Source organism: Paroedura picta, chromosome 9, assembly GCF_049243985.1.
Source record: "Paroedura picta isolate Pp20150507F chromosome 9, Ppicta_v3.0, whole genome shotgun sequence".
Taxonomy (NCBI): Eukaryota; Metazoa; Chordata; class Lepidosauria; order Squamata; family Gekkonidae; genus Paroedura; species Paroedura picta.
The window spans coordinates 2,144,018-2,169,511 of NC_135377.1; the positions used below are offsets into that span (position 1 = coordinate 2,144,018).

General features: G+C 56.2%; 2 protein-coding genes across 3 annotated transcripts; one reads left to right on the forward strand and one right to left on the reverse strand.

Moving 5' to 3' along the window:
• The first annotated feature begins 2,555 nt into the window (after window positions 1-2,555).
• LOC143844355 (heat shock protein 30-like) lies at window positions 2,556-3,453 on the forward strand. The gene has a single exon (XM_077351323.1). It carries the CDS (start codon window positions 2,650-2,652, stop codon window positions 3,313-3,315), a length of 666 nt encoding a protein of 221 aa, XP_077207438.1. The 5' UTR covers window positions 2,556-2,649; the 3' UTR covers window positions 3,316-3,453.
• Window positions 3,454-3,967: 514 nt separating this feature from the next.
• On the reverse strand, window positions 3,968-24,933 carry NAPRT (nicotinate phosphoribosyltransferase). 2 transcript variants are annotated; one of them, XM_077351324.1, is made up of 13 exons: window positions 24,249-24,930; window positions 22,089-22,216; window positions 20,944-21,026; window positions 19,937-20,067; window positions 18,426-18,541; window positions 16,522-16,715; window positions 14,554-14,694; window positions 13,668-13,752; window positions 12,358-12,438; window positions 11,786-11,888; window positions 9,081-9,238; window positions 7,862-7,969; window positions 3,968-6,238 (listed from the first exon to the last, which is right to left on the reverse strand). In XM_077351324.1, exons 1-13 carry the CDS (start codon window positions 24,460-24,462, stop codon window positions 6,179-6,181), a joined length of 1,602 nt encoding a protein of 533 aa, XP_077207439.1. In that variant the 5' UTR covers window positions 24,463-24,930; the 3' UTR covers window positions 3,968-6,178. The 2 variants fall into 2 exon arrangements, with proteins under 2 accessions (XP_077207439.1, XP_077207440.1); XM_077351325.1 differs by lacking the exons at window positions 11,786-11,888; window positions 12,358-12,438 and having other exon boundaries at window positions 13,577-13,752; window positions 24,249-24,933.
• Between the last annotated feature and the right edge of the window lie 561 nt (window positions 24,934-25,494).

Below are 25,494 nucleotides of genomic sequence, written 5' to 3' on the forward strand. Positions count from 1 at the left end.
TTATATGCCACTTTTCTCTACATGAAGGAGTCTCAAAGCGGCTTCCATTTACCTTCCCTTTCCTCTCCCCACAACAGACACCCTGTGAGGGAGGAGAGGCTGTAAGAGCCCTGATATTACCGAAGGAGAAGAAGAGTTGGTTCTTATATGCCGCTTTTCCCTACCCGAAGGAGGCTCAGAGCGGCTTACAGTCGCCTCCCCTTTCCTCTCCCCACAACAGACACCCCGTGAGGGAGGGGAGGCTGAGAGAGCCCTGATATTACTGAAGAAGAAGAAGAGTTGGTTCTTATATGCTGCTTTTCTCTACCCAAAGGAGTCTCAAAGCAGCTTACAGTCGCCTTCCCTTTCCTCTCCCCACAACAGAAACCCTGTGAGGGAGGGGAGGCCGAGAGAGCCCTGAGATTAGCCAGATTAGACACCGCTGCTCCTAACCACTACATCAAACTGGCTCCCCACTTTTTACTACCTGAAGGACTCTCCAAGTGGCTTACAGTCACCTTCCCTTCCTCTCCCCACCACAGACACCCTGTGAGGTAGGTGGGGCTGAGAGAGCTCTGAGTGAACTGTGAGTGGCCCAAGATCACACATCAGGTTTCCTGCAAAAGAATAGGGATTCAAACCCGCCCCCCCCCCAGATTACAGGCTGCCACTCTCTTCAAATGCAAAATTACTTGCAAAGACAACAAACTAGAAGACAATTCATATATATATATATTTATTTATTTATTTACGTACACGCAGAGATGTTAGAAACCATGTGCTTCTACCGCAAGGGCAGACCCCCCCCTCCTCACTCACACACACTGATGTTCTCCTCAAAGTGTGCAGAGCAACATAAAGAAGGGATGTGATGGGGGGACTGGCAAAGGGGCTGGCAGCGGAGGGGAGGGGACAGGTAAGCAAGGTGGGTGTGCATGCCGGCTTCTGCTCTCAGAGACCATGCAGTCCCAGCTTGTTTTGTCCTCACTGCTGGTTCCAAGCTTTGAAAATCCTCATATGCTGGTTACTGAAGGTGCCCATTTGGGTACCGCACTCCCCCGCTATGAGTAATCCACCTTGATTCCCTGTAAGAAAGGCCAACTATAAATAACAGTTTTAAAAAGGGAAGCCTGTTCTCTTGCAAGTGATATGTCTTGCAAGTGATATTCCAGTAAAATAATTTCCAAATAAAGCTTGGCATTTGTTTGAATGCAACCTTCAAGCCACAAGAACCGATGAAGAATTTCAGCTCCAGTGGTTGAAAAGATCTGAAACCTCACAGGGCAAAGGCCGCTCCCGGCCCTGACTGCCTGAAAACACCTTGTATGATTGCCAAAAAAGGTTGGACATCATGGTGCCCACGGACACTCTGTTGGGGAGCCCTGTTTTAGGACAACTTATGAGGTGCCAAGACTCTTTTTTACCCACCCTTAACTAAAAGAGCCTCTTGTGGCGCAGAGTGGTAAGGCAGCCGCCTGAAAGCTTTGCCCATGAGGCTGGGAGTTCAATCCCAGCAGCCGGCTCAAGGTTGACTCAGCCTTCCATCCTTCCGAGGTAGGTAAAATGAGTACCCAGCCTGCTGGGGGGTAAACGGTAATGACTGGGGAAGGCACTGGCAAACCACCCCGTATTGAGTCTGCCATGAAAACGCTAGAGGGCGTCACCCCAAGGGTCAGACATGACTCGGTGCTTGCACAGGGGATACCTTTACCTTTACCTTAACTAAAAGAGGAATCGTAAACAGACCTATTCCGCGTCTAATCAGGCTGATCCAGTGGGACTTCCTTGCAGGCAAGGCTTGTCCGGGTTGTGGGGGAGTCAGTCCCAGAATCAGATCCGCCTCGCACTCAGGGCGGGGGGAGCCAGAACTCTCCTTAGCAATGAGACTTTCACCCCCTGCCCTCCGCCTGCTACTGCCCCAGGAGTAAGGCACATGCTCATACCGGGAGATCCAACTAATTCCCAAGACATCTAAATACATGTGATGCGGCGATCAGTGCGTCTCCGGGTCGTGATCCTGCATCCTTCTCTAGCCAATGTCGGCCGTCCTCATAACGGGGGAAACGCTTTGATCGCAGGACTCAACTGGCAGCTGCGAATACCCCCTTTGCGACGAGGTCTGCAAAACCGCTCTTTCAGAAAAGGTTGTTGTTGTTAGGTGCGAAGTCGTGTCCGACCCATTGCGACTCCATGGACCATGATCCTCCAGGCCTTCCTGTCCTCTGCCATTCCCCGGAGTCCATTTAAGTTTGCACCGACTGCTTCAGTGACTCCATCCAGCCACCTCATTCTCTGTCGTCCCCTTCTTCTTCTGCCCTCGATCGCTCCCAGCATGAGGCTCTTCTCCAGGGAGTCCTTCCTTCCTTCTCATGCGGTGGCCAAAGGATTGGAGTTTCCCAAAAAAGGCACTAAGGCGAATCCTCCTCGTGCCAGGGGGAGACCCCTCCCTGGCGCTCTTGCCACCTGCCCAGAAGCCCGGGTGCTGGGGGGGGGGGGCAGGGCAGGGCAGCTCCCCCTCCTTGCCGAGCGGTTGGCAAGCTCGCGCCCCGGGACGCCCGTCCCCGCCTCCCGGCCGTTGGCGCCGGTTGGCTCCCGGGGGGGGGGTCGAGGGGGGCGCAGCGGCGTCTTGACTTGGCTGGACGGGGCGGGCGGCGCTCTCGGAGGGCGGCCATGGCGAGCTGGGGCCGGGAGGGCCGGGGGCGCGGCGTCCGCCCCCCGTCGTGCGCGTCGGGCCGGGAGGCGGCGGCGTCGGTGCCGGGGCGGCCGGGGCGGCAGAGGCTGCTCGACCAGCTGCTGAGCGACCTGCAGGCGCACCTGGACGAGATGCAGAAGATGCGCGGCGCGCTGCTCGACGCCTACCCGCTGCTCTGCGCGCCCCGCCCGCCCGCGCAGGAGGAGGCCGAGGAGGACGAGGCCGAGGCGGACTACCGGGTGTGCCTGGACGTGGCCGGCTTCGCGCCCGACGAGCTGAGCGTGCAGGTGCAGGGCCGGCGGCTGACGGTGCGCGGGAAGCGCGAGGGGCGCAGCGAGGCGGCCGACGGCTGCGTGTCGCACGAGTACCGCGAGGTGCGCAGGGAGGTGCTGCTGCCCGCAGACGTCGACCTGGAGGCGCTCGCCTGCGCCCTCGACGGGGAGCGCCTCTGCGTGCGCGCGCCCCGCCTCGCCCCGCCCGCCGCCGCCGAGCCGCGCACCATCCCCATCGCCCTCGCCCGCGACCCCCGCGGCCAAGCCCCGCCGCCGCCCCCGCCGCCGCCCGCCCCCCCGGAGGAGCCGCAGCCGCAGCCGCAGCCAGAGCAGCAGCCCGACGGAGCCAGCCCCGCCGCCCAAGCGCCCTGAGAGCCGCGACCCGTCGGAGGAGCAGAACGGTTGGCGCCGCAAGGACGGCTCCCTGCAAGAACCCTCGGGAGGGACGGAGGGAGCCTTCAGCCCGTCGTTGCCTGTGCGCTTTGGGGGGCAATAAAGGCCGTGCGTGAAGCCCTCGCCTCGCCCGCCCTCCCTCCTTGCCAAGCGAAAGGCTCCCAGGCTGGACGGGGCTGGACGGGGCGGCCTGCGGGGCTCCGAGCGCCAAAGCAGCTCCAGTTACAGGGCGGGGGAGGGATCCCGAAGGCGGCCTGAAATAGAAGCCGCGGGGGCGAGGGGTCGTTCACCGGAGGGGGCCGGGGTGACGGCAGGCTGGCCTGGCCGGCTGGCCCGTGGGTGGCGTCGTGGCTTGGCTTGGCTTGGGCAGCTGCACCTGCGGAACTCCCCGCCGCGGTACCCTGGGCCGTCTCGTCCTTTAGCCCGCCCCCTCCCTCCCTCCCTCCGTCCATTGCAAGGGGTCTGGGGGAGTTACACAACTCCACCTGCGAATGGGTGGGCAGGAAGGGCGCATTACTTTGAGGGGAGGGATGGACAATAAGAGATTTCACTTTAACTGACACATGCGCAAGACTTAGCCTCAACCATTTTACTGCTTCAGCAACATGAAATGACTGACCGCATAGAAAACTGGGATTTAAACGTTTATTTATAATTGCACTAGTTACCGGAGAATGATAGAGCCCTGGAGTGGGAAGGAGCCACAGACCCCATTGGCCCAACCCCCTTCCCGATAGAAACGTCCCAGCCAAACTGCCTCATATTTGACCACAAGCGGCAAGCGAAGGAGCCCCAGGCAGGGTTCACAGGGGCTCCCCTCTTTCCCGGAGGCTTCACTTTAGTGTGGGGCTGCTTCCGCCCACCTCCTAATTTCCCCCCTCCTCCCTGCCAGGTAGGCCAATCATGTTTTTTTTTTAACCCCGCCTGTGGGTCAATCTCTCTCAGGGCTTGATTGAAGAGGTGAAAGGAACGATGCTGTCTGGTGACCAGGACCACCTCCCTGCCCATTTGCTCTTCCTTCATCTTCCCCTCCGCCCAGGCAGGTCTAAAAAGTGTCCAGGCCTATGGGAATGGTAGTCATTTGCCTCTGGGGAGCCAGTTTGCCCATTTTTCAATTGGTCAAGAGCCAGTGTGGTTAAGAGCAGCAGACTCTATTCTGGAAAACCAGGTTTTATCCCTCCCTCCTCCACATGCAGCCCGCTGGGTGACCTCAGGCTAGTCACAGTTCTGTTAAGAGCAGTTCTCTTAAAGCTCTCTCAGCCCCACCTAACTCACAGGGTGTCTGTTAGGGGTGTGTGTGAGAAGAATGGAAAGGTGTTTGTAAAAAGCAGGGTATGAAACTCCACCTCCTCTTCTATCTCGCTGTGGCATCTGTGCCAGCTATGGAACTAAGGCAGGCACAGTGAGGGTGCTTCTGGGTGGGGAGGCGGATTTCCTGGAAGGGTGTGATCGGCTCACCCTGCATGGGGAGATACTGTCACCCGCAGAAGCCAAAGCTTGCGTTTTGGGTGCCTCGCATTTGAAGACAGTCGAATAATGCTCCTAAGAGTAGCTATTCTGGAATGTCCCATTTTCCAGCTGTTTCCAGCTGTGGCCAGCCAGATGCCTCCGGAAGAAACTTTCTGCTTCTGTTCAGCCCCCAAGCAGTGGTATTCAGAGGTACTCTGCCTCTGAACATGGAGGTTCCATTTAGTCCTCTATAGCTGAAAGGCGGCGAAAGACCCATTCCTGTGAACAGAGGCTGCCTCTCTGTGGCCATCCTGACATCCACTGGACACTGAATCCCAAAATTCAATTACTTGAGTGTGCCGGCATGGAAGACCACTCCACTAAACCGTTCCAGGTAAGCGGCCCGTATCTCTTGCCCTGAAGTTCAAGTGTTGTGGGAAGAGGGCAGAACCATTTCTAACCATGTTCTGCATCTAACCATGTTCTGCAAAATGTAGACCTCTACGACATTCCCCAAACCGTTCCTTTAGAAAAGCCCTAGACTCCTCCTTAGCTTGTCCTTGTAAAGAAGGTACTCTGAACTTCCCTCCCCCGGTCCTTTTCTTCCCACCAGGACCCTATTCTGACCCTCAAAGTGGGCTGTGCCTCATTGGGACACCCTCTGCCTGCCACCAGAAGGCCCCGGGTTCAATCCTGGCCATCTCCAGTTTGGTGATTGGGAGCCATCGACCCAAGACCCTGGAGAACTGCTGCCAGCAGGTCAGATCTAGCAGGGCTCTTCTGATGTTCTTATGAAGGCCTCGGCCTCTCTGCGCTGTTTCTGGTCCTCCTGGCTGGCCTCTGTGTGAGACAGGAGGCTGGACTAGATGGACCCTCCTCCCTGGCCTGACCCAGCAGGGCTCTTCTGAGGTTCCTGCTTGGTCCTGAGGCCCACCAGCACAGGTAAAAAATGAGATTACCAGGAAGAGCTGGGGAGGGTGAGGAGCCAAATCACAGTCAACCAGCTGGCTCTTTTACCAGGCGGTGGTTTTACTCTCTGCCTGCAAACCAGAAGCAACGGTGGCCGATGCCACACTGGGGAATGGGGCTTGGAGGGGTCACATCACAGCCGCATGGCTCCCAAGCCCCTGAATATTGCTACTCAGTCTAGTGTCCACAGGGCAAACCCTCTGGGGAAAATGAACTCAGCATGACTCTGGTCAACCCTGCCAGACTGTTGTGCCTGCACCACTACCAAGCGAGAACAGGATACAGAGACCAGGCCCTGGCACCTTAAGCAAGGAAGGCATTCAGTTCTTCAAGCGAAAGTAAGAGAAGGGGGAAACCGGAGGCGGGTCGGTGACAAGATGTGACACTGTTCAGCATTCGATCCCGAGTGGATGTTTGCGAAGGTTCACTGGCCGTCCCGCTGAAGGTCAGTAAGAAGCGCGTGGAGCTTCTGGGTCACGGCAACCTGAGATTGAAGGAAGGCGACAGGTGAGAGGCACCGGAGGGCAGAACGAGCATGCCCGCGGCAGGGCCCCAGGTCAATGCCCAGCAGTGCCAACAAAAAGGAACTCCAGAACAGGGCAATCAAAGCAGGCTGCGACCCCATCTTCTCGAAAACAGATTCCCCCACGTCCCCTCGGGGTTTCTGCCTGGCTAGCCTCCGCCCCTTTTCTTCTGCCCAGAGCAAGGCAAATACAGTCTACTTCAGAGGTCTCCAACCCCCGGTCTGCGGCCCGGTACCGGGCCGCCAGCGGCCACGCCTGCCTTCCCCTCCCCCCGCAGCGAGAAGAGGGGGAAGAGGCAGGCGCGGCCGCTGGCATGCCAGCAACGCAAACGCGCACGCGTGGAGTCGCCGCGCATGCGTGTTTGCGCCCCCTGCTGGCGAAAACGCGAACGTGCGGCTGTTCTGCGCATGCGCGTTAGCGCCACCTAGTGGCGAAAACACGCATGCGCGGCAACTGCTCGTGCGCATTTACGTGCAGCTGCTGTAGCCGGGCCGCCGGCTCTCTCCCACCCTCGGAGGCGGTCCCCGACTACAAGAAGGTTGGGGGCCGTTGGTCTACTTGCTAGCACACCCGAACAACCACAAAACCTGCCCCGCGACCACCTCTGGGAAGGAGCATGAGATAATTTAGCATGCCCTCTGACAAAGGATCAAGACTTGGACGTGAAAGGGTGCCAACTCCCGCATGAATCGACCCAGCCACTCTAATCACCCAAGGACACCCAGGGGGCAACCACAGAAAGGGCTCCGTGGCGCTCAGTCTAAGGCAGGGGTAGTCAAACTGCGGCCCTCCAGATGTCCATGGACTACAATTCCCAGGAGCCCCTGCCAGCATTCGCTGGCAGGGGTTCCTGGGAAATGTAGTCCATGGACATCTGGAGGGCTGCAGTTTGACTACCCCTGGTCTAAGTGGTTGTAGAAAGTGGGCGTGGCCATAGGGTGGTCCTTCCCAGCAGAGCTCCTGACTGGTCACTGGAAGCCTGTTGGCTGTGCAGATTAACATAATGACATTTCACTGTGTTGGTCGGAAGCAGCAGAACAAAGTTTGAGCCCAACCAAGTCTTATTCTCGATACAAGCTTTTGTGTGCACGCACACTTTGTCAGGTGCAAACCATACACGCGAAACTTGCTGCCTGGAATCACACTTTGTCGTGAAAGTGCCGAGAAGGTGCCGAGACTGGACTCAGGCTTCGTTCTACCTTTACGAGGTGGATCTTGGGAGGGAAGGGAGCCCTGCGGAAAGCCCTCGAGCGCCTCCCTGCCTCCCTCCTCAGGTGGGTTCAAGGGCCACGCCCGCCCGGCAGGGCATCCCTGAGTACACGTGAAAGTCAAGAGCGAAGACTCAGCTTTACTCCCCTGAAGAAGCCACTGGCAGAGCTGCTCTGGGCTGCCCAGGAGGCAAGGAAATGGCAGAGGAGGGGTTGCTTCCACGCCCTTCACCACTCACCGCTCTCTTCCTTCCAAGGACAGTCACAGGTTAGCAGCAGAAGGGCAGAAGAAGATGAAGCCCTCGGAGGTCGCCGAGTCCTGAGCCAGGGGCTGACCGGGCATAATCCCCCCCCCCAATCTTATGACAGTCGTACCTGGTAGGCCTCAGGGTCTTGGAGCCTCTTGTGGGCAGGGTTGAGCTTCCTCACAGAGGCCTGGGCATGCTTCTTGATCTCCTCAAGGCTGGGGAGTGCCTGGCAAACCTTCATTGAGGGAGGAGGAGGAGAAGGAAAGGTGTTCACAACTGCAGGGTCCAAGAGACTGTGCTGGAGAACGAAAGCAGAATCCAAAGAGTCTTGCTGGATCAGTCCAGGGGCCTACAGAGATCAGCCAGATGCTCCTGGGAAGCCCACAGGATCATGAAGACAACAGCCTTCTCCCCACTCTTGGTCCCTTCCTAGCATTCAATATCCAGATACACTGCCTCAGAAAATGGAGGTTCTATTTAGCCATCGTGGCTAAATGAGGAAAGTAAAACCTGCGATGGTGTCACTTCAGGAATGCAGAGAGGGGCTCACGTGTCTGGATACACGTACATACAAAACCATTCCCTGCATACAGAAAATTAGCACATCAGTGAGGATGCATCTGACCTCCCTGACCAGCTAACTTTCTAGGTTCATGGATGATGTTTCACTGAGGGATATTTCATCACACAAGCTCCAGCTGCAGAATGAAGTGTCAACTAAGTGGCTAGATGTAGCCCCTCTATGGCAACAGACCTGAAATTTAGATGGGACTTCAGATGGGGAGGGGCTGGGGCTCAGTGGTAGAAGACCTGCTTGGCATGCAGAAGGTTCAGTGCCCAGTTTCTCCAGGTAAAAGACCTGGTGGCAGGTGATGTGGGAGACCTTTTTCTGCCTGAGACCCTGGAGAGCGACTTCCAGCCTGAGCAGACACGACTGACCTTGATGGACCAAGGGGCTGATTTCGTATAAGGCAGCTTCATGTGTTTGTGTGTATGTTTTATTCCTAAAAGTGAAAAATAAGTACAAGGCAGCCAGAAGGCAGTCCTGGGTGAGGAGAGTTGAAGCAGTATTTTTACAGGCTGCTTTAAAAGGGGGTTCATGGAAGAAGGGTCTATCAGCGGCTACGACCCACGGAACCTCCACATTCAGAGGCAGTAAACCTCTGAATCCCAGTGCTGGGGGCAACATCAGGGCCTCGCTAACCTCTTGGGCCCTCTCTGCCCTCTTGTTGCCCGTCCAGAGGAGCTGGTGGGCCACGGAGTGAGACGGGATGTTGGACTGGATGGACCCCTGGTCAGATCCAGCAGGGCTCTCCTGAGGGTCTTAAAAGGCATTTCTCCCCTACCTGCCCATCTCTGAGGTACAGGCGGTGCAGGATTTCCACAGCAGCGGGAGTCACCTTCCTGGATTCTTTGCCTCTTCCCAGCAACCGGACCTCGGCTTCCTCCCCAGCCCTGGGGGGGAGCTCATCTTCCAGAGACATCAGGTCCATGCACGGGAACCCTGTGGGAAGGAAAGTGACCAGGAGCAGCATTCTGGGAAAGCAGGCAGCAGTCAGAGATGCCCGGTTGCATACCGGCAGTTCTCCACACAGGCTTGAGGTGCATTTTGGTACAATCTGGGAGGGTGTTTGTCTCTGGCATCAGAACATTTCTAGTCCGCAAAGCCTGAACACATCACTGTACATAACTGTGTACATATTAGAGCAGGAAGAAAGAGCGTTCCCTGCAGAAGTGACCAAAATGGCTTAGAGAGACAGAGACAGAATGTGTCAAAAATCAATCGAATGCAGGGGATTGCTCTTGAGGACTAGAAACACACATTGACCTAAGGGGGGTTCAGATTTCTATTAAAAATTCTTCTTTCTTGCAAGCCTAGAATGCTGGCCATTCAGCACAGCAGCAATACCTTCCTCCCTGCCCTCTGCCCTGCACAAGCCCACCCCAGGGTCCCCTTCTCCTCTGCACCTCTTCCCCGGTTGCCCAGCAGTCTGAAGAAGCTGCTCCGACTCCAGCTGCTGGAGCTGGAAACAGCTGCTTTCTCCCAATTTGTCACATGGAGTTGCATGCATTCTGCAGAACATCCCAAAGCCCAGGAAAAAGCCGTCAGCTTGAGATGCCAAAAGCTTCCAGAATCATAGAATCATAGTGTTGGAAGGGGCCACACAGGCCATCTAGTCCAACCCCCTGCTCAACGCAGGATCAGCCCTAAGCATCCTAAAGCAGGATCAAGATCAGCAGAAGCATCAAGATAAATGGCGAAATATCCCTTGGCCTCTAAGCCCAGGTCACGTGTGCATTTTAAAAAGTTTCTTCTCCCTAACGATGAGGAAATTAAAATTAACAAGCAGCCACCAGCACTGCCACCTAAAATGACGTTCCATCCAGTGAAGCAGATCAGAAATTAAAAAAAAGCAATTCCCTATTTCAGTTGACTGACAGGTTTGCCAAATTAAGTCTGTCCAAAAGATGGCCATCATCCAAAGACATGCAAATGACGACCTGTTCCAAATTCTTTGCCTAACAAAGCGTAGCCAAGCTGGGGTACAGGAATGCAGGGAGTGGCTCGCACTAAAAACAAGTTAGCTTGGAGCAGAGGCCCTGCAAAACCTCTGCCCTGTTTTTTTCTGAAGAGAAGAGTCCCTTCAAAAGGCCAGCCGGATCTCTCTGGAAGCCGGGCTGGATTGGCACAGCATCAAATAAATACATGGCTTTTGGCAAGACCCTCTTTTTCCAGCCTCAGGCTCAAATCCAGAACATAGGACACCAATTCTGGCCTACCTTACAGGGTTGTTACTAAGGTTACAAGGTATGCCGAGCGTGTTGAACATACTTAAGCATGGCACTGGTATTTTAGCATCTCTCTAGAAAAGGGGACTCCTACTTTAAAAACATGAAAATGGAAATTCAGGATGCCATGAAATTAACGGGTTCCTCAGAGACGTTTCAAGCAGTTCTCAGTCAGAGCTGGTTCGGAGCAGTGGTCAGACTAGACTTGCAGGGTGGTCAAACTGCGGCCCTCCAGGTATCATAGAATCATAGAGTTGGAAGGGGCCATAGAGGCCATCTAGTCCAACCCCCTGCTCAACGCAGGATCAGCCCTAAGCATCCTAAAGCATCCAAGAAAAGTGTGTATCCAACCTTTGCTTGAAGACGGCCAGTGAGGGGGAGCTCACCACCTCCTTAGGCAGCCTATTCCACTGCTGAACTACTCTGACTGTTAAAATCTTTTCCTGATATCTAGCCTATATCGTTGTAGTTTAAACCCATTACTGCGTGTCCTCTCCTCTGCAGCCAGCAGAAACAGCATCCTGCCCTCCTCCAAGTGACAACCTTTCAAATACTTAAAGAGGGCTATCATGTCCCCTCTCAACCTCCTTTTCTCCAGGCTGAACATTCCCAAGTCCGTCAACCTATCTTCATAGGGCTTGGTCCCTTGGCCCCAGATCATCCTTGTCGCTCTCCTCTGTACTCTTTCAATTTTATCTACAATGTCCATGGACTACAATTACCATAAGGCACTGCCAGCACCACACTGGGTCAGACCAGGGAAGGTCCATCCAGTCCAGTCTCCCATCTCACCCAGTGGCCAGCCAGTTCCTCTGCAGGGCCAGCCACAGGGCATGGAGGCCAAGGCCTTCATAGGAACCTCAGAAGATCCCTTCTGGAGCAGAATACTGAAGGCCCATCTAGTCCAGCATCCCCTCTCACAGTGACCCACCACCTCTGGATGGCCAACATATGACCCTGGAGAACATGAGAAGAGTCCTGCTGGGTCAGGCCAGGGAGGGTCCCTCCAGTCCAGCCTCCCGTCTCCCCCAGGGGCCAGCCAGTTCTTGTGGAGGTCCAACTTCAGGGCTGAGGCCTTCTCCTGATGTTGCCTCCTGGCTCTGGGATTCTGAGGTCGACACTCCTCTGACTGTCAAGCCCTTTCCAAGGCAAGGGAGGTGTCCCTGGAGTCCACAGGGACTGCACCTTCTGCGTGGGGGACGGCCACTCTGCCCCCGCCCCAGCCCTCGCCAGTGGCTATGATCCCCCCCCCAGTGCTCACCAGCAGCGTCCCAAAGCCTGTAAACCACTTTGCTCCCCGGGAGAGTGGTCTTCTCTTCATCTTCGGTCACCTTCAGCCGTGGGCAGCCGTTGACTTTCACCAGCTAGGGAAGGATGGGAAATTAACCGGATGCGGCTTTTGGCTGGAGTCCCTGGGGGTGCAGTGAGCCAGGCAGGGAAACTGAGGCAGCAGAGAGGGCATATTGCCCCCAAAGGGGGATTTTTGCACGATGGAGATCAAGGGTGGCAAAAGTCAGACTTTCCACAGGATCGTAGAATCATAGAGTTGGAAGGGACCTCCTGGGTCATCTAGTCCTACCCCCTGCACTGTGCATAGCGCAAGGGTTTGGACTAGATGACCCAGAAGGTCCCTTCCAACTCTATGATTCTACGATTCTAACCCTCTCGCTCACCCACTGTCCCCTGCCAGCCCCTTGAGCCTCTCTGTCAGATGGCTCTCCAGCCTCTGTTTATAAGTCTCCAAAGAGGGAGAACCCACCACCTCCCAAGGAAGACTGTTCCACTGAGAGACTTCTCTTCACCCACAAGGGTCTCGGGGAAGAAAATACTCACCTTGTAGACACAGCCCAGGGAGGGTTGCAGAGGGCAGGTCACCAGGTGTGTCCCAACACCAATCATATCAATTTCATTTCCCTGGGGGAGCAACGGCAAGATGTGGGGGGCTTCTGTGTGAGACGGTAGGCTGGATCAGACCCACACTGGCCTGACCCAACAGGGCTCTTCTGAGGTCCTTCTCAGGGGAAGGCCTCGGCCTCTCTGCCCTGTGGCTGGCCCTGCAGAGGAACTGGCTGGCCCCTGGGTGAGACGGGAGGCTGGACTGGAGGGACCCTCCCTGGCCTGACCCAGCAGGGCTCTTCTGAGGGTCTTCTCAGGGGAAGGCCTCGGCCTCTCTGCCCTATGGCTGGCCCTGTAGAGGAACTGGCTGGCCTCTGGGTGAGACGGGAGGCTGGACTGGAGGGACCCTCCCTGGCCTGACCCAGCAGGGCTCTTCTGAGGGTCTTCTCAGGGGAAGGCCTCGGCCTCTCTGCCCTGTGGCTGGCCCTGTAGAGGAACTGGCTGGCCCTTGGGTGACACTGGAGGCTGGACTGGAGGGACCCTCCCTGGCCTGACCCAGCAGGGCTCTCCTGTGTCCTTATGAGGGGAAGGCCTCGGCCTCCCTGCCCTGTGGCTGGCCCTGCAGAGTGACTGGCTGGCCCCTGGGTGAGACGGGAGGCTGGACTGGAGGGACCCTCCCTGGTCCGACCCAGCAGGGCTCTCCTGTGTCCTTATGAGGGGAAGGCCTCGGCCTCCCTGCCCTGTGGCTGGCCCTGCAGAGTGACTGGCTGGCCTCTGGGTGAGACGGGAGGCTGGACTGGAGGGACCCTCCCTGGCCTGATCCAGCAGGGCTCTTCTGAGGTTCTTCTGAGGGGAAGGCCTCGGCCTCCCTGCCCTGTGGCTGGCCCTGCAGAGGAACTGGCTGGCCCTTGGGTGACACTGGAGGCTGGACTGGAGGGACCCTCCCTGGCCTGACCCAGCAGGGCTGCTGTTCTTTATCAGATGGACTTTGCAAAGGTTCATCCTTTGCTTGTGAAAAACACAGGGTACTTTAAGAATCTCTGGGAACCCTTGGCAGAGCAAGCAGAGTATAAAGGTTAACCCCATGTGCTATAAGCCAGGAAGGCCCCCCTGGTCATCCCAGCCCTATATCAGGTAATCCAGCAAGTCAGAGATGCCTGATGCACCTGACGGGGCTGTTGGCAAGGCTGACCTCAATGCCCTTTGAACATCTGACCTGTGCCCTTCCCAAGGTGAGCGGCTGCAAAGGCCCGGGAGGAACAAGGGCCGCCTCCCCTCCTCCCCACGAAAGCGGAAGCCATCTTCACCTCCTGCGCCAGTTCTTCGAGGCTCGACTCGCTCACGTCGTTGCTCACCGCAATGGGGACCCGTTCAAACCAGGGAACCTGGAAGCTGGGCAGGAACGGTCGAAACCATCAAGACCGGAGGGCGTCATGCTCTGTCGCTCTAGCCTAGTCCCGCCCGGCCACACCCTCTGGGCTCAGTGGGTCCTTCCCCAGCACCTGCTCCCTGAGACCCCCTGCAATGGGAGAGGCCGTCTGAGTCTGAGCTACGGAACGGCCTAGGGACACTTTCTGCTCACACTGAGTACCGAAAACAAAACCCAGGCCTTAGGTCATGGACGGCCAAAGGGTGGCTCTCCAGATGCCCATGGACTACAGTTCCCATGAGCCCCTGCCAGCAGCATGGTCATCTGGAGAGCCGCAGTTTGACCACCTTGAGTTTTCAAGCAGAAATTCTCAGAAAGGAAAATTCTGGAAAGGAGGAGGAGGAAGAAGAAGAAAAGAAGAGCAATGCTCAGTTCACGGGACTCGGATTTGTGCCAAACAGGCACACTGGTGTGTCCAAATTTCCAAGATTTCAGGGAACTTGAAACCTCGGGAGGGGGTTGACAATTATTCCATTTTGTCCCCTGCTTGTTTTCCTGAAGGTCCACTGGCCCTACCTCCCCCCCCTCGATCAAAATTCCAGGGCCCCCCCCCCATGGACTGCACTGATGGGAGGACATGGAGAAGTCCCTGCAAGATCCACAGTCGGCTCTACCCGCTGTAGTTGCCACCCTCAAAGATCCACCTTTGATCAAACAGTGCCCAAACTGCCAGCAATTCAGTGCAATCCAGTGAAACATTTTCTACCAGTCCCCCTCCCATATCCAGTCTGGGTCACCACAAACATCCGTCGTCCTGAACTCACTGTGTGCTGCAGGTCCGAAACGCCTGCCGAATTTCCACCGACTGCCGGGCCAGGTCCCCGCTGTCCAGGCGCACCCCGATGGCTCGGTACCCCAGCTCATTCAGCGCCAGGGCCACGGCACAGAAGTTTGGGAGGCCACTTCTGCAGAGAGCGAGAGAACCATCCGGCCACGTTAGCAGCGCCCCACCGGATCAGGCCGCAGAGCCACCTTGTTTGGCGGATGGGTCCCGAGAACGGCACACCACGCACTTGGTATTCAGAGGTGTACTGCCTCTGGAGGGGGAGGTTCCCCTTAATTATCCTGCGTTTCAAGCTTTAATGGAATGGTCTAGGCCAGGGGTAGTCAAACTGCGGCCCTCCAGATGTCCATGGACTACAATTCCCAGGAGCCCCCTGCCAGCAAATGTAGTCCATGGACATCTGGAGGGCCGCAGTTTGACTACCCCTGGTCTAGGCTATCAGCCATGAGATCCAGCAGCTGTGGGAGGAGAAGGCAGGCAGCTATCGTCAAGACTCTGTTTACCTGTGACATGTCCCCATGACCCCCTTCCCTTCTATATGCTAGTGGGCTTTCCTGACCAGAGGCCCATGGGGAGAGGCAGGCCTCTTCTTCCCAGAGCATTTTATATTGCTCTCACCTTGTATATGCATAGACTAGAAACGCTTTAAAAGAGCCTCTTGTGGCGCAGGGTGGTAAGGCAGCAGACATGCAGTCTGAAGCTCTGCCCATGAGTCTGGGAGTTCGATCCCAGCAGCCGGCTCAAGGTCGACTCAGCCTTCCATCCTTCCGAGGTCAGTAAAATGAGTACCCAGCTTGCTGGGGGGTAAACGGTAATGACTGGGGAAGGCACTGGCAAACCACCCCATATTGAGTCTGCCATGAAAACGCTGGAGGGCGTCACCCCAAGGGTCAGACATGACCCGGTGTTTGCACAGGGGATACCTTCACCTTTAGGAATGCTTTGTAAGGTCCAGGATTTAGCAAGCGCTTTTCATGGGAAACTTTCGTGTTTGGTATTTTGTTCAGAATGTCTGTTTTCAAATTGGGGGGGGGGAGTTTCAGGGAAAACAGAAACACTGTGCTTATAAGCTTGCCGTTTAGAAGCAACCTACCACTTTCTTGAATGCAGAGATTCTCTACTTATTGAGAGTTGGGCAGAGGCAGCTGTCTGCTAGGAGAGATTCCTTCATGGCTCACAAAGTGGATCCCAAGGGAGCACTTATCAAGATGCCTGCGCTTGTCTGAGGAACATTCGTCCTCTGCTTTGGATTCAAATTCTCTTGTTATGCGTTCAGTAAATGGCCAAGGGTGGAGCTTCAGAACTCACTTCTGAATTCCTTTTCCAAACTGTGCTGAATTATCTTGAAGCGGAAGCAAAAATAAATCAGCTTCCACCCATGTGATAATGCAGCAGGAAGTTCTTTTGCTCACGTCTAAAAGGCAAACTGATTGCAATTTAAAAAAATAATTTTGTTTAATGCATCTTTCTTTTTTCTCTGTAAACAGCAGTTCCAGACATCCTACAAAGCCAGTAGCAAAACAGTAAGAGCACACGAGGGAAACCAGCAGTACTCTTAGACTGGGGGGACTCCGCGTAGGACTGCATCATGCAGCCCAAAAAGGTTCAAAACGTCAGAGGCCTCGGACGTTGCAAACATAACCCAGCCTGGCTCCTTTCAAGACCCTAGCTGGAGAAGAGGGCCTTGGAGGGCTGGCAGAGCCGGGCAGACTGTTCCAAAGAGCCAGGACTGCTGCCATAAAGGTGTGACCCACAGTGGCAGCCAGGCAAACAGCGCCGAGAGAGAGCTCGGAAAGGAGGAGGAGCCAAGAGTCCCCGGGGTGCTATCCGGCCAGGGTGGGAGAACTTCCTGGCCAGGGCAGGTTGAACCGCCTCCCACGGGGCCTTGGGAATCTCCACACGCTGCTTGCCGGAGCAACCCCCAGTCCCAGGCGCACAGCTGCCTGACCTCAGAACGCAGTAGGTGTCCAGCAGGCCTTGGAAGTTGTGAGGGAAGGTGATGGCATAGGACACGAAGGCCGCCTGCTCCCCTCGGTTCACTCGGGCCAGGGGGACTCGGAGCAGCTGGCAAACCTTGCTGAGCCAAGCCTCCACTAGGGCAGGGAAGTCCACCGGCTCCCCTCCACTCAGGGGCCGCAGAACCTGTGGGAGAAAGAGAGAGATCATGTGCTGGCCTGTGCCACCATCTTGTCATTTGGTGCACCAGCTGCCTCCTGTTCTCAACCACCAGGTCCTTGCTCATTCACCCGTGCCCAAAAAGCTAGATCAGGCTACTGCACTACAATAGATGTGTGACTTTCCTTGGAGACTGTCCAGAAGCTGGAACGAGTCCGAAATGTAGCAGCCAGAGTTTTCATAGGAACGTGCAATAGGGGGACCTTGAGAGCCAGCGTGGTGGTGGGGTTAAAAGTGGCAGGACTCTGATCAAGAGAACCGGGTTTGATTCCTCACACCTCCACAGGCAGCCAGCTGGGTGACCTTGGGCCAGTCACAGTCCTGTTAGGCTGTTCTTACAGTTCTGTTAGAGCTCTTTCAGACTCACCTACCTCACAGGGTGTCTGTTGTGGGGAGAGGAAGGGAAGGCGAAGCCACCTTGGAACTCCTTCAGATAGTGAAAAGTGGGGTGTAAAAAAGCAGGTCTACTTCCCAAGATGGGCTTGCAGGCCTTATTTAAGTTGCCCAAAACAAAAAGGAGAAAATATCCTGGCCCAAATCAAAGTTAAGAACCCCAAAAGGTCTGAGCCTCCGGGGAGGGTGGTATGTATAAATCATTCAATCAATCAATAAAGGGAAATGAACTCAAGCTAAGTAGGGCAGAACACCACGTAAAAAATTAAGAACAGATTCCAGTGGGTAGCTGTGTTGGTCTCAAGTAACATAACAGAAATAGCATCTTTAAGACCATCAAAGATTTATTCAGAGTGTGAGCTTTTGAGTGCAGGCACTCTTCTTCAGATACTTTAAACTTAAGTGCTACTATTTATTAAAATTAAAAACCCAGGGCCTGCTTTGCATGAAGGTTGGCTCCTGCATGGCACTCCCTGGCGCCTGAACATGATCCCCTTGACCCCTGGCCGTAATATCCCTGCTTTGGACACCTTAGAGGCCTCCATTTGTCTTCTCTGGCCTTCTGACCAAGGTCCACGGTTTCCAGAATTGACTAAGGTCCATGGTGTCCAGAGGATACCTTGCATCAGTGTGTACTGAAATTAAATACCAGCCTGCCCCGAAAATAACTTGCTCACATGTTGGGTGGGGCCTCCCAGCAGGACATGTGACGAGGCAACCCTTCAACCGCGTAAACCTCCCAGGGAGCATCGCTGAGGCCATCTCAGGCTCCAGCCTTGGCATGCCAAAGGGTCTCTGCAGCCTGGGGACACTCCAGCTATGCTTGCCAACCTCCAGGATGTACCTGGACATCTCATGGAATTACAACTAATTTCCAGACTACAGCAGTCAGCTCCTGTGGAGGAAGGGCTGCTTCGGAAGAAGGCCTCGTTGGCATTACACCCCAAGACTACATTCCCAGATCTCCAGGAATGTCCCAGTCTGAAGCTGACAAACGTAACTCCACCTCCCTGCACACATACGTCCACCACCCTCACACAGTTGGAAAGGGGAGGAGAATGAGACAAAACAGGCATGCCAATCTTCGGATGGAGGGGCTGGGATACCCCAAAGTGAATTTGCCACTGTAGGGCAGAAAGAGAACCTGAGGCCTACAACTCCAGAAAGGAGCCAATCTGCTTACCTGTAAGCCTCGATGCAGAAAGGTGGACCAGAGCAGCCGTTTTGGTGGGAGGGGGACCCCAACCAGCATCTCCCCGCATCTGGCCTCCTCCAAGGACCTACCCGTGGGTTCACCTCGGCCAGTGAGGTGAAGGAAGAGACGTAGGAATGGGCTACGGTTCCCCGCACTGGAATGCCATAGAGCTGTCCTGCCAAGACGTTGCTGGTGAAGTCAAAGCCTAGGAGGCAGAGGAGAGGGACGGCACAAAGTGAGAGGCCTCCGGGGCAGGCAGATCCAGCACCACTGCGTTTCAGCCCCAGAAGACATCTTTATTTCGTGTGGGAAGCACGGAAGTGTCCTGCATGCTGCCCATTGTGCCAGCCCAGTGGATAGAAACCTGAGCCAGACATGGTCTTGCCGTAATATCCCTGCAGATCCCTCGTTCTCTCCCTCTCAGAATCCCGGACCTCCCTTGACCTGCATTCAGGACAAAGACAAGCTCTTTCCTCCCTGCGCTGCAGCATTTGCTTCCTGAATTCATTCCCACCAGCTACAGCAACCCTCCCTGGGCTTCCTGGAGAGTCGCTTCGTACATTCAAAGGCATCCAAAGGACTGGTGCCACTCCAGAAGGCAGGACGGGGTCCGGAACAAACTGTGCTCTTGCAAACAAAAGGCCCTCCCTGCACCCCCGCATTTGGAAAACTCTCACTTTGGGCAGGGGCCAAGGTGAGCTCTGCTCCCAGCTTTCCATAGGCAAGGAGCTGAGAGAAAGAGATCTTTTGGGGAGGGGGGTGTTTTAATCACAAAGCTCCCATTTGCACTTGACAGTCATGTCTGTAATTAGCAGTTGTGTCTTGGACAGCTTGAAAAATCCTGCCCAAGTCACCTCAGCCCCGCAGCAACCGCAGTTAGAGTGCGCAAATGCATGCTTGACACAAATCTGCATAACATGTGCTCACTCTGCAAAATTTATTCTTTTGCTGCTGGGCAGGAGATGAGGCAAAAATCTGAAGCCCCACCCTTGAACGCTGGAAATCCCAGAGATTTCAGAAATATGAGTATCAGTGGTCTAGGCCAGGGGTAGTCAACCTGTGGTCCTCCAGATGTTCATGGACTACAATTCCCATGAGCCCCTGCCAGCAAACGCTGGCAGAGGCTCATGGGAATTGTAGTCCATGAACATCTGGAGGACCACAGGTTGACTACCCCTGGTCTAGGCTGTTCTTCCTTTGCATGGAACAAACTCTGCTTTTGTGAAAACTCTATGCAGGCAGGGCAGCTGTGTCAAAGGCTTCCACCTGACCTTCCAGGGTCTGAGCCAGCCTCCTTCTCAGGGTCTTTGGGGGTGGGGGAGGGGAGAGGACAGGTCTCAGAGTACAAGCCCAGAATCAAGAGGGCAGGCTCTTGACTGTTTGGCTTGTGAGTTTTGCTCTTAGTAAGTCCCAGTTTCCAGCAGGTTCTGCCCTACACATACCCAGCCTCCTCCCCGTTGCCCATTGGCTCCACCCCTTACCACCAGGCTCCTCCTCCCAACTAGGCATCATCTCTCAGGCACCTGTGCCAACCTGTGCCTTGGAGCACCTGCCAACCCTACCGGGAAGGAGGGAGAGAGAGCTGCCAGCAGTGACTTACCACCCACATAGGAATACTTGGAGGCAGAGAGGCCCCCATCCGGTCCCTGGGCGCGACGCAGCCCCATCTCCATGAGTTTCTTGTCTGGGCCTGCTTTGAGCCGGAACCGGGCTGCATTGGTGGCTACGAGGCTGCAGAAGAAAAACGTCAGTTGAACATTAACTACCTGCAGGTCTTTCTCTGTCCCTGCCGAGTTCCATAGCCAGGAGGCAAGAGGGCGGGTTAAAAAGGTGCATTTATTGCTCCTAGACCCATTTTGGGTGATTTCCCCCCCCCAGGGGAAACTCCTCCTTATTAGAGGACAAAGTTGTTCACCCCAAAATACATTCTCTTCTCGGGGGGGGGGGGGGGGGCAGAATGGAGAAATCAAAAGTTACGTGTAACCAGAAATGAACTTCCAGCTCATGGGAAACAGGGATCTGATGCACTTTAGGGCACAAGGCCTGGCCCACAAGGCGGGCAGAGGGCCTGACAGACTTCCTGCTGCATCACAGTTGGCTTTTAAAGAACCATATCCACTTTCTTACAGACAGGAAGGTTCTCGTACTTTTTAAAGGCTCAAAAGAAAACAGAAATTCAAAAGCCACATGTTCGAGATGCTTGGAGGAGGCAAGCTAACCCACATGGCACACGAAGAAGGGAAAGCCCAAACAGACGAAGACTTAAAAAACCTTGGCTTGGGCTCTGCAGGAAATGTCCACATCTGTAAAGGGAGCGGCTTTCAAAGATTCCCCCCCCTGGTTGTTCTGGAGGGTTCCCCCCCCCAACCCCCCAGGGACGGCACTGCAGGAATTCTTTGGTGCTGCTGCCGGAGGTGAAGAAGGTCCACTCTGCTGACAAAACCAGAGATATATTGCTGGCAGGGGCTCATGGGAATTGTAGTCCATGGACATCTGGAGGGCCGCAGTTTAGCCACCCTCACTCTAGAGGAATTCTGCAGCACACAGACACCCCTAGCCCCAAAAATAGCTGGTGGCGGGGGGGGGGATTCTCCAGCCAGACCTTACCTGGCATAATTCACCAAACAGAGCAGAGTTGTCTCTAGAAGCTGCACCACCAGCAAAGGACCCTTGACCTGGAATATTGGCACCTGCAGGGAAAGAGGGACAAGATCCCATCACGCAAACCCCCTGGCTAAAGGAACCCAGACTGTTCCTAAAAGCCAAACAACGCAGAAGATGCCGCCCCAGTTTCTCAGAGGGGGTGTCTTTAGCCAGAACGTTCCTTCAGGTGTTCAAAAGTACCATCAGCTGTCAAGCAAAAGCCACCAGCCACAGTAAGCTCCTGAACATATTTGGGGGCAAGTAAGAGCTCCAGAGTATGAGCCTCTTGTGGCGCAGAGTGGTAAGGCAGCCGTCTGAAAGCTTTGCCCATGAGGCTGGGAGTTCAATCCCAGCAGCCGGCTCAAGGTTGACTCAGCCTTCCATCCTTCCGAGGTCGGTAAAACGAGTACCCTGCTTGCTGGGGGGTAAACGGTCATGACTGGGGAAGGCACTGGCAAACCACCCCGTATTGAGTCTGCCATGAAAACGCTGGAGGGCGTCACCCCAAGGGTCAGACATGACTCGGTGCTTGCACAGGGGATACCTTTACCTTTACCTTTACGAGCTCCAGATTGTTACGATTTTTTCCCCTTTTCCCGCGTGGCTGGAGAAAGGAGCTTTAGTGTCGTGTCTTTTGCGTACAACTCAAAGTCCCCCGTGACTTTCCCACACTCTCTCCTGGAACCAATGTCAAATTGGTAGCAGGGCCAGTTCTTCGGACAAGCAAACCCAGGGCCAAACAAAATGAGGTGCTATTTTCCAAGTCAGGCCTGGGTCCTGTCCCCCCCCCCCCAACACACAGCCCAGCTCTGATTCCCTTCAGTGAGCTGTGAGCGGCCAGGGACTGATTGCCCCAACCTGCAGGGATCCAGATTGCATCAGGACCGTGGCATGGGGGGGGGGGGGGAAGAGGCTTCCACCTTCCTCCTTGTGTGGTTTTCCCTGACCCAAAACGGAGGCCCCAATTGGCTCCATCAGCTGGGGCGGGGTGTGTGTGTGTGTGCCACGTGGTTTGGATCCCCCCAGTGGCCACGCAGGATGAAACGAAGGGGTCCCCAAATCCTCGACCCTGGTCCCGGAGGCGTCAAATGTCTCCTGGTTTTACCCACCCTGGAGAAGACTACAGAGCCCTCCGGAACTGATGAGATGGAGACTTCAGAGGCATCTACGGTGCGCAAATAATCGAAGAAAGCTTTCTCTGTGGTGACGGGGAGGACGGACTCCAGATACTCAATATCTGGAATGAATTCCAAACAGCAAGAGTGAGGAGGAGGAGGAAGAGAGGGGAGCAGTAAAGGGGTCCCCCCCTTTCAGCAAATCTTTGCTTTAAACTATCTAGGCCAATTTAAATCTAGAGCACCAGCTTCCTTTATCGTCCAATTTTCACACCCAGGCATAGTAATGGGGGAGACGACAGCTCGAATTCTTTCGATTGCTCTCAGTTAAGGTTCTTCCTCAGCTCCTTCACAGCTGCCCTTCCCAGTCTTGATCTCCGCCTCATTTCTCCCTCGGGGTTGAGGGCTGAGCCAAACGTTCACGTGGGCCTCCTTCCCAGCTCTATCGCCCTGCTGACTCACGGACACCTTGCAGATCTGCTTCCTCTCAGCGGGCACCTCCATGGGGCTCTCTCCCTTGTAAGGGGCTTGTGGCTCCTTTGGGTGCAGCCTGACTACCTGATTGCTTTCTTGGCCCAGGCAAGAAGCCCGTAGCCCTCCATGCACCAAGTCCGCATGACACGGGCCGACATGCTTGGTGAGGCCTGCTTGGGCCCAGGCAACTTGGCAGCTCCTCAGCAGCCTTCTAGAACCCTTTTGTGGCTTTAAAAAAGGACTCTCAGCAGCGGAATTTGCAAAGGGAGGGGGGCAGGTGTGTGCTACGCTGCACATTTTGAATCTGGATGAGTTTTTAATTAACAAAAAAGAATGACAAGACCAGGGTGCTGTGATTAATCCGTCCAAAGACAGCACCATAAAATGGTTGAGGGAAGCCCCAGAGACAATTGCTGTGGATTCCTTCATTAGCTCCCCATGAAAATAAAAGGTTTTTAACCAGCCTGAACCTAAATGACTTGAGTCCGATGCTTTCCCCAAAGCTGCCTTACAGGTTTCTCCAAGGTCCCACTTAAAACCGATAAAGAATTGCCTGAACAGATCAGAACAAAAGAGCATCTAGGACAAAATGCTGCTTCTAACAATGGCCAACAAGGCACAGCTGCTAGAGGGTGCACCAGCTGAGGGTTCCCCAGCAACTGGTATGCAGAGGTATGCTGCCACTGTTCATGGAGGTTCCATTTAGCCAGTTCTTTTCCCCCTAGAGCTGTCAGAGATGTGAGAATGTACAGCCCCTGAGACGAACATTCACTAATTGCCCTGAAGTCCTGACACCCCAAAGGGACCCAGGGCTCTCCTCTGGCAACAAATGTTAACTGGGATGTGATGCAACCCGAGGAAATCTCTCTAGATACCTGGGAGGGGAGACTGTGGAGGGCGGCTCTGAGGCCTCCTTGTGCACGTGAGACCACCAGGCCCCCTCTCCCTGTGGCCTATGCAGCAACTAAACTGACTCTCAGTCTTGGATATGATGCAGTAAGGACAAGAGTCAGTCCCGGCTGCGATGCAAGATGGCCCCGGAGGGAAGTCACACAGCACAGGTTGCTGCACAGGTGGGAAACAGCTGCCTTTTATCAAACGAAGCACTGCGTCATTTTGGAAAGGGAGAGGCTGGGCTCAGAGAGCTGGAAATCCCAAGAGTGCTGTGACTGGCCTAAGGGCACCCTTCTGTCTGCATGTGGAAGAGTGGGAAATCAAGGCCAGGTCTCCAGACCAGAGGCTGCCACTCTAACCATTACCCAGGGCTGGTTCTCCCGAGGCTGCGAGGCGGCCCTGCGAAGTGTGGCTCGGGGCCCCGGGAGCAACTCCGAAAGCTTCCAAGGCGCCCGACGGCTGAGCCGGTTCGCGGGTTGCGCTGCCGCTGGGTGGCCGCGGGGGCTGTCGGCCATGTGGGGCTTCCAAGGCGAGATGGGTCCCGTCGCCCCCCCGCGTCCCAACCAGGGCCGGCCCCGCTGGGCTTCCCCTTTGCGCTAACCCGCGGACCCGTTTGGAGCGCCTCAAGAGGCCCCCGAGCAGCATCAGCGGGGAAAGGGCGCGGCGCCCCCAGGCGGCCGCGGTGTAAGGCAGGCTCGGCAAGGGGCCAGGCGGAGCCGCCCGAGGAGAGCGCGAGCCCACTCTCCGCCCCCCGCGCACAACGACCCCGCGAGGAGGGCCGCCTACCTGCCGGGGAGAAGCGGAAGGCGCGCAGGAAGGCGAGGCAGGCGTCGAGGCCAGCGGCGAGGGCGAAGCCGCCCTGGAAGGGGCAGCGGCGGAAGAAGAGCTCGAACTCGGCCGGCTCCCGGTGGCGCCCGGCCCGCCAGTAGGCGCCCGCCATGGAGAACTGGTAGAGGTCCGTCAGCAGCGGCCCCCCGACGGCGCCCCCGCCCGCCCACATCCCCCCGGCCCGTCCGTCCCGCCCGTGCGCCCAGGGGCCGCCAAGGCAGCCAGGGAGGCAGGGAGACGGGAGGGCGGGATCCCCGCAGCTGGCACCGCCTCTCCTCCGGCCCGCTGGGGCGAGCGCTCGACGGCCGCGGAGACGGAGCCAAGGGCAGCCCCTGCCCCCCCCCCGGCCCCGCCTTCCGCGCTGGTCTTCCTTTTGGCGAGCCCAGCAAGCGAGCGAGCCGTCGAGGGTCCCGGCCCTTCCCTTCCCTTCCCCGCCGGCCGGCCGGCCCGCCCGCCCGGAGCTCGCCCAGCTGCGCTTCCGAGAGCACAGCTCTCCGTTCCGCCTGGCCGGGAAGCGCCCAGCAGCTAACGCAGCCCAGGGAGGGCCGCCTCTTGGCTGGAGCCAGGCAGTTAGTTTCCAACACGCCTGAGCGCTTAGAGGGCGGGGATGGCCCCGCAGGAGAACAGGAGGCTGCAGAGGAGGCCCCACCCACCCCTTTGGGCAGAGGGGCAGCTCACTCTGGAAGCCGCTTTCCCCCAACGTCCCCCGGTCACGGAGACCCCTTCTCCCCTGCGGACTGCGCTCCCCCAGCCCCTTGTTCTCAATTGGGTTAAACCCCCCTGACAGGCTCCCAGGGAATTCCCACCTGGGCTTCCCCACGGGGGGGGGGAAGAGGCCCCCAGACACACGTGCTGCACAGGGTGGGAGAGCTCCAACACCCCCTGCCCTGTGCAGCTCACCTGTTCTAGAAGAACAAAGCGATACTTGAATCGCTCCCTCTCAAATGTCCGGCAAATGTCTCAGCACACCTGTTTGCGGTGAAGGCACAATGCCCTGGGGGCATAGGAACCTGGCCCAGGTGCCTGCTTGGCCCCCCCCCCCCATCCCTCTGGCCAAACCCCCAGCACCACTTTTGGCAGCTCCTTCGGAGCATTTGCTGCTGACGCACCATCCAGCCTCTTCAGGGGTCCTGGCCCAGCAGCCAAATACCCGGCACAGGAAGCGTGCGCCCACTCCTCCCAGAGGCCAAACGGTCACGGTAGG

Bases quoted from the DNA above. Each gene is read 5' to 3' on its own strand.
- NAPRT (XM_077351324.1), bottom strand. From the start codon at position 24,462: ATGTGGGCGGGCGGGGGCGCCGTCGGGGGGCCGCTGCTGACGGACCTC. The intron at 9,239-11,785 runs GTGAGCACTGGG...TCCTTCCCACAG, and splicing joins CAGGCTTTGGGACGCTGCTG to GGTTCCCGTGCATGGACCTG. The intron at 7,970-9,080 runs GTAGGGGAGAAA...CCCTCAATGAAG, and splicing joins TGTACCTCAGAGATGGGCAG to GTTTGCCAGGCACTCCCCAG.
- LOC143844355 (XM_077351323.1), top strand. From the start codon at position 2,650: ATGGCGAGCTGGGGCCGGGAGGGCCGGGGGCGCGGCGTCCGCCCCCCG.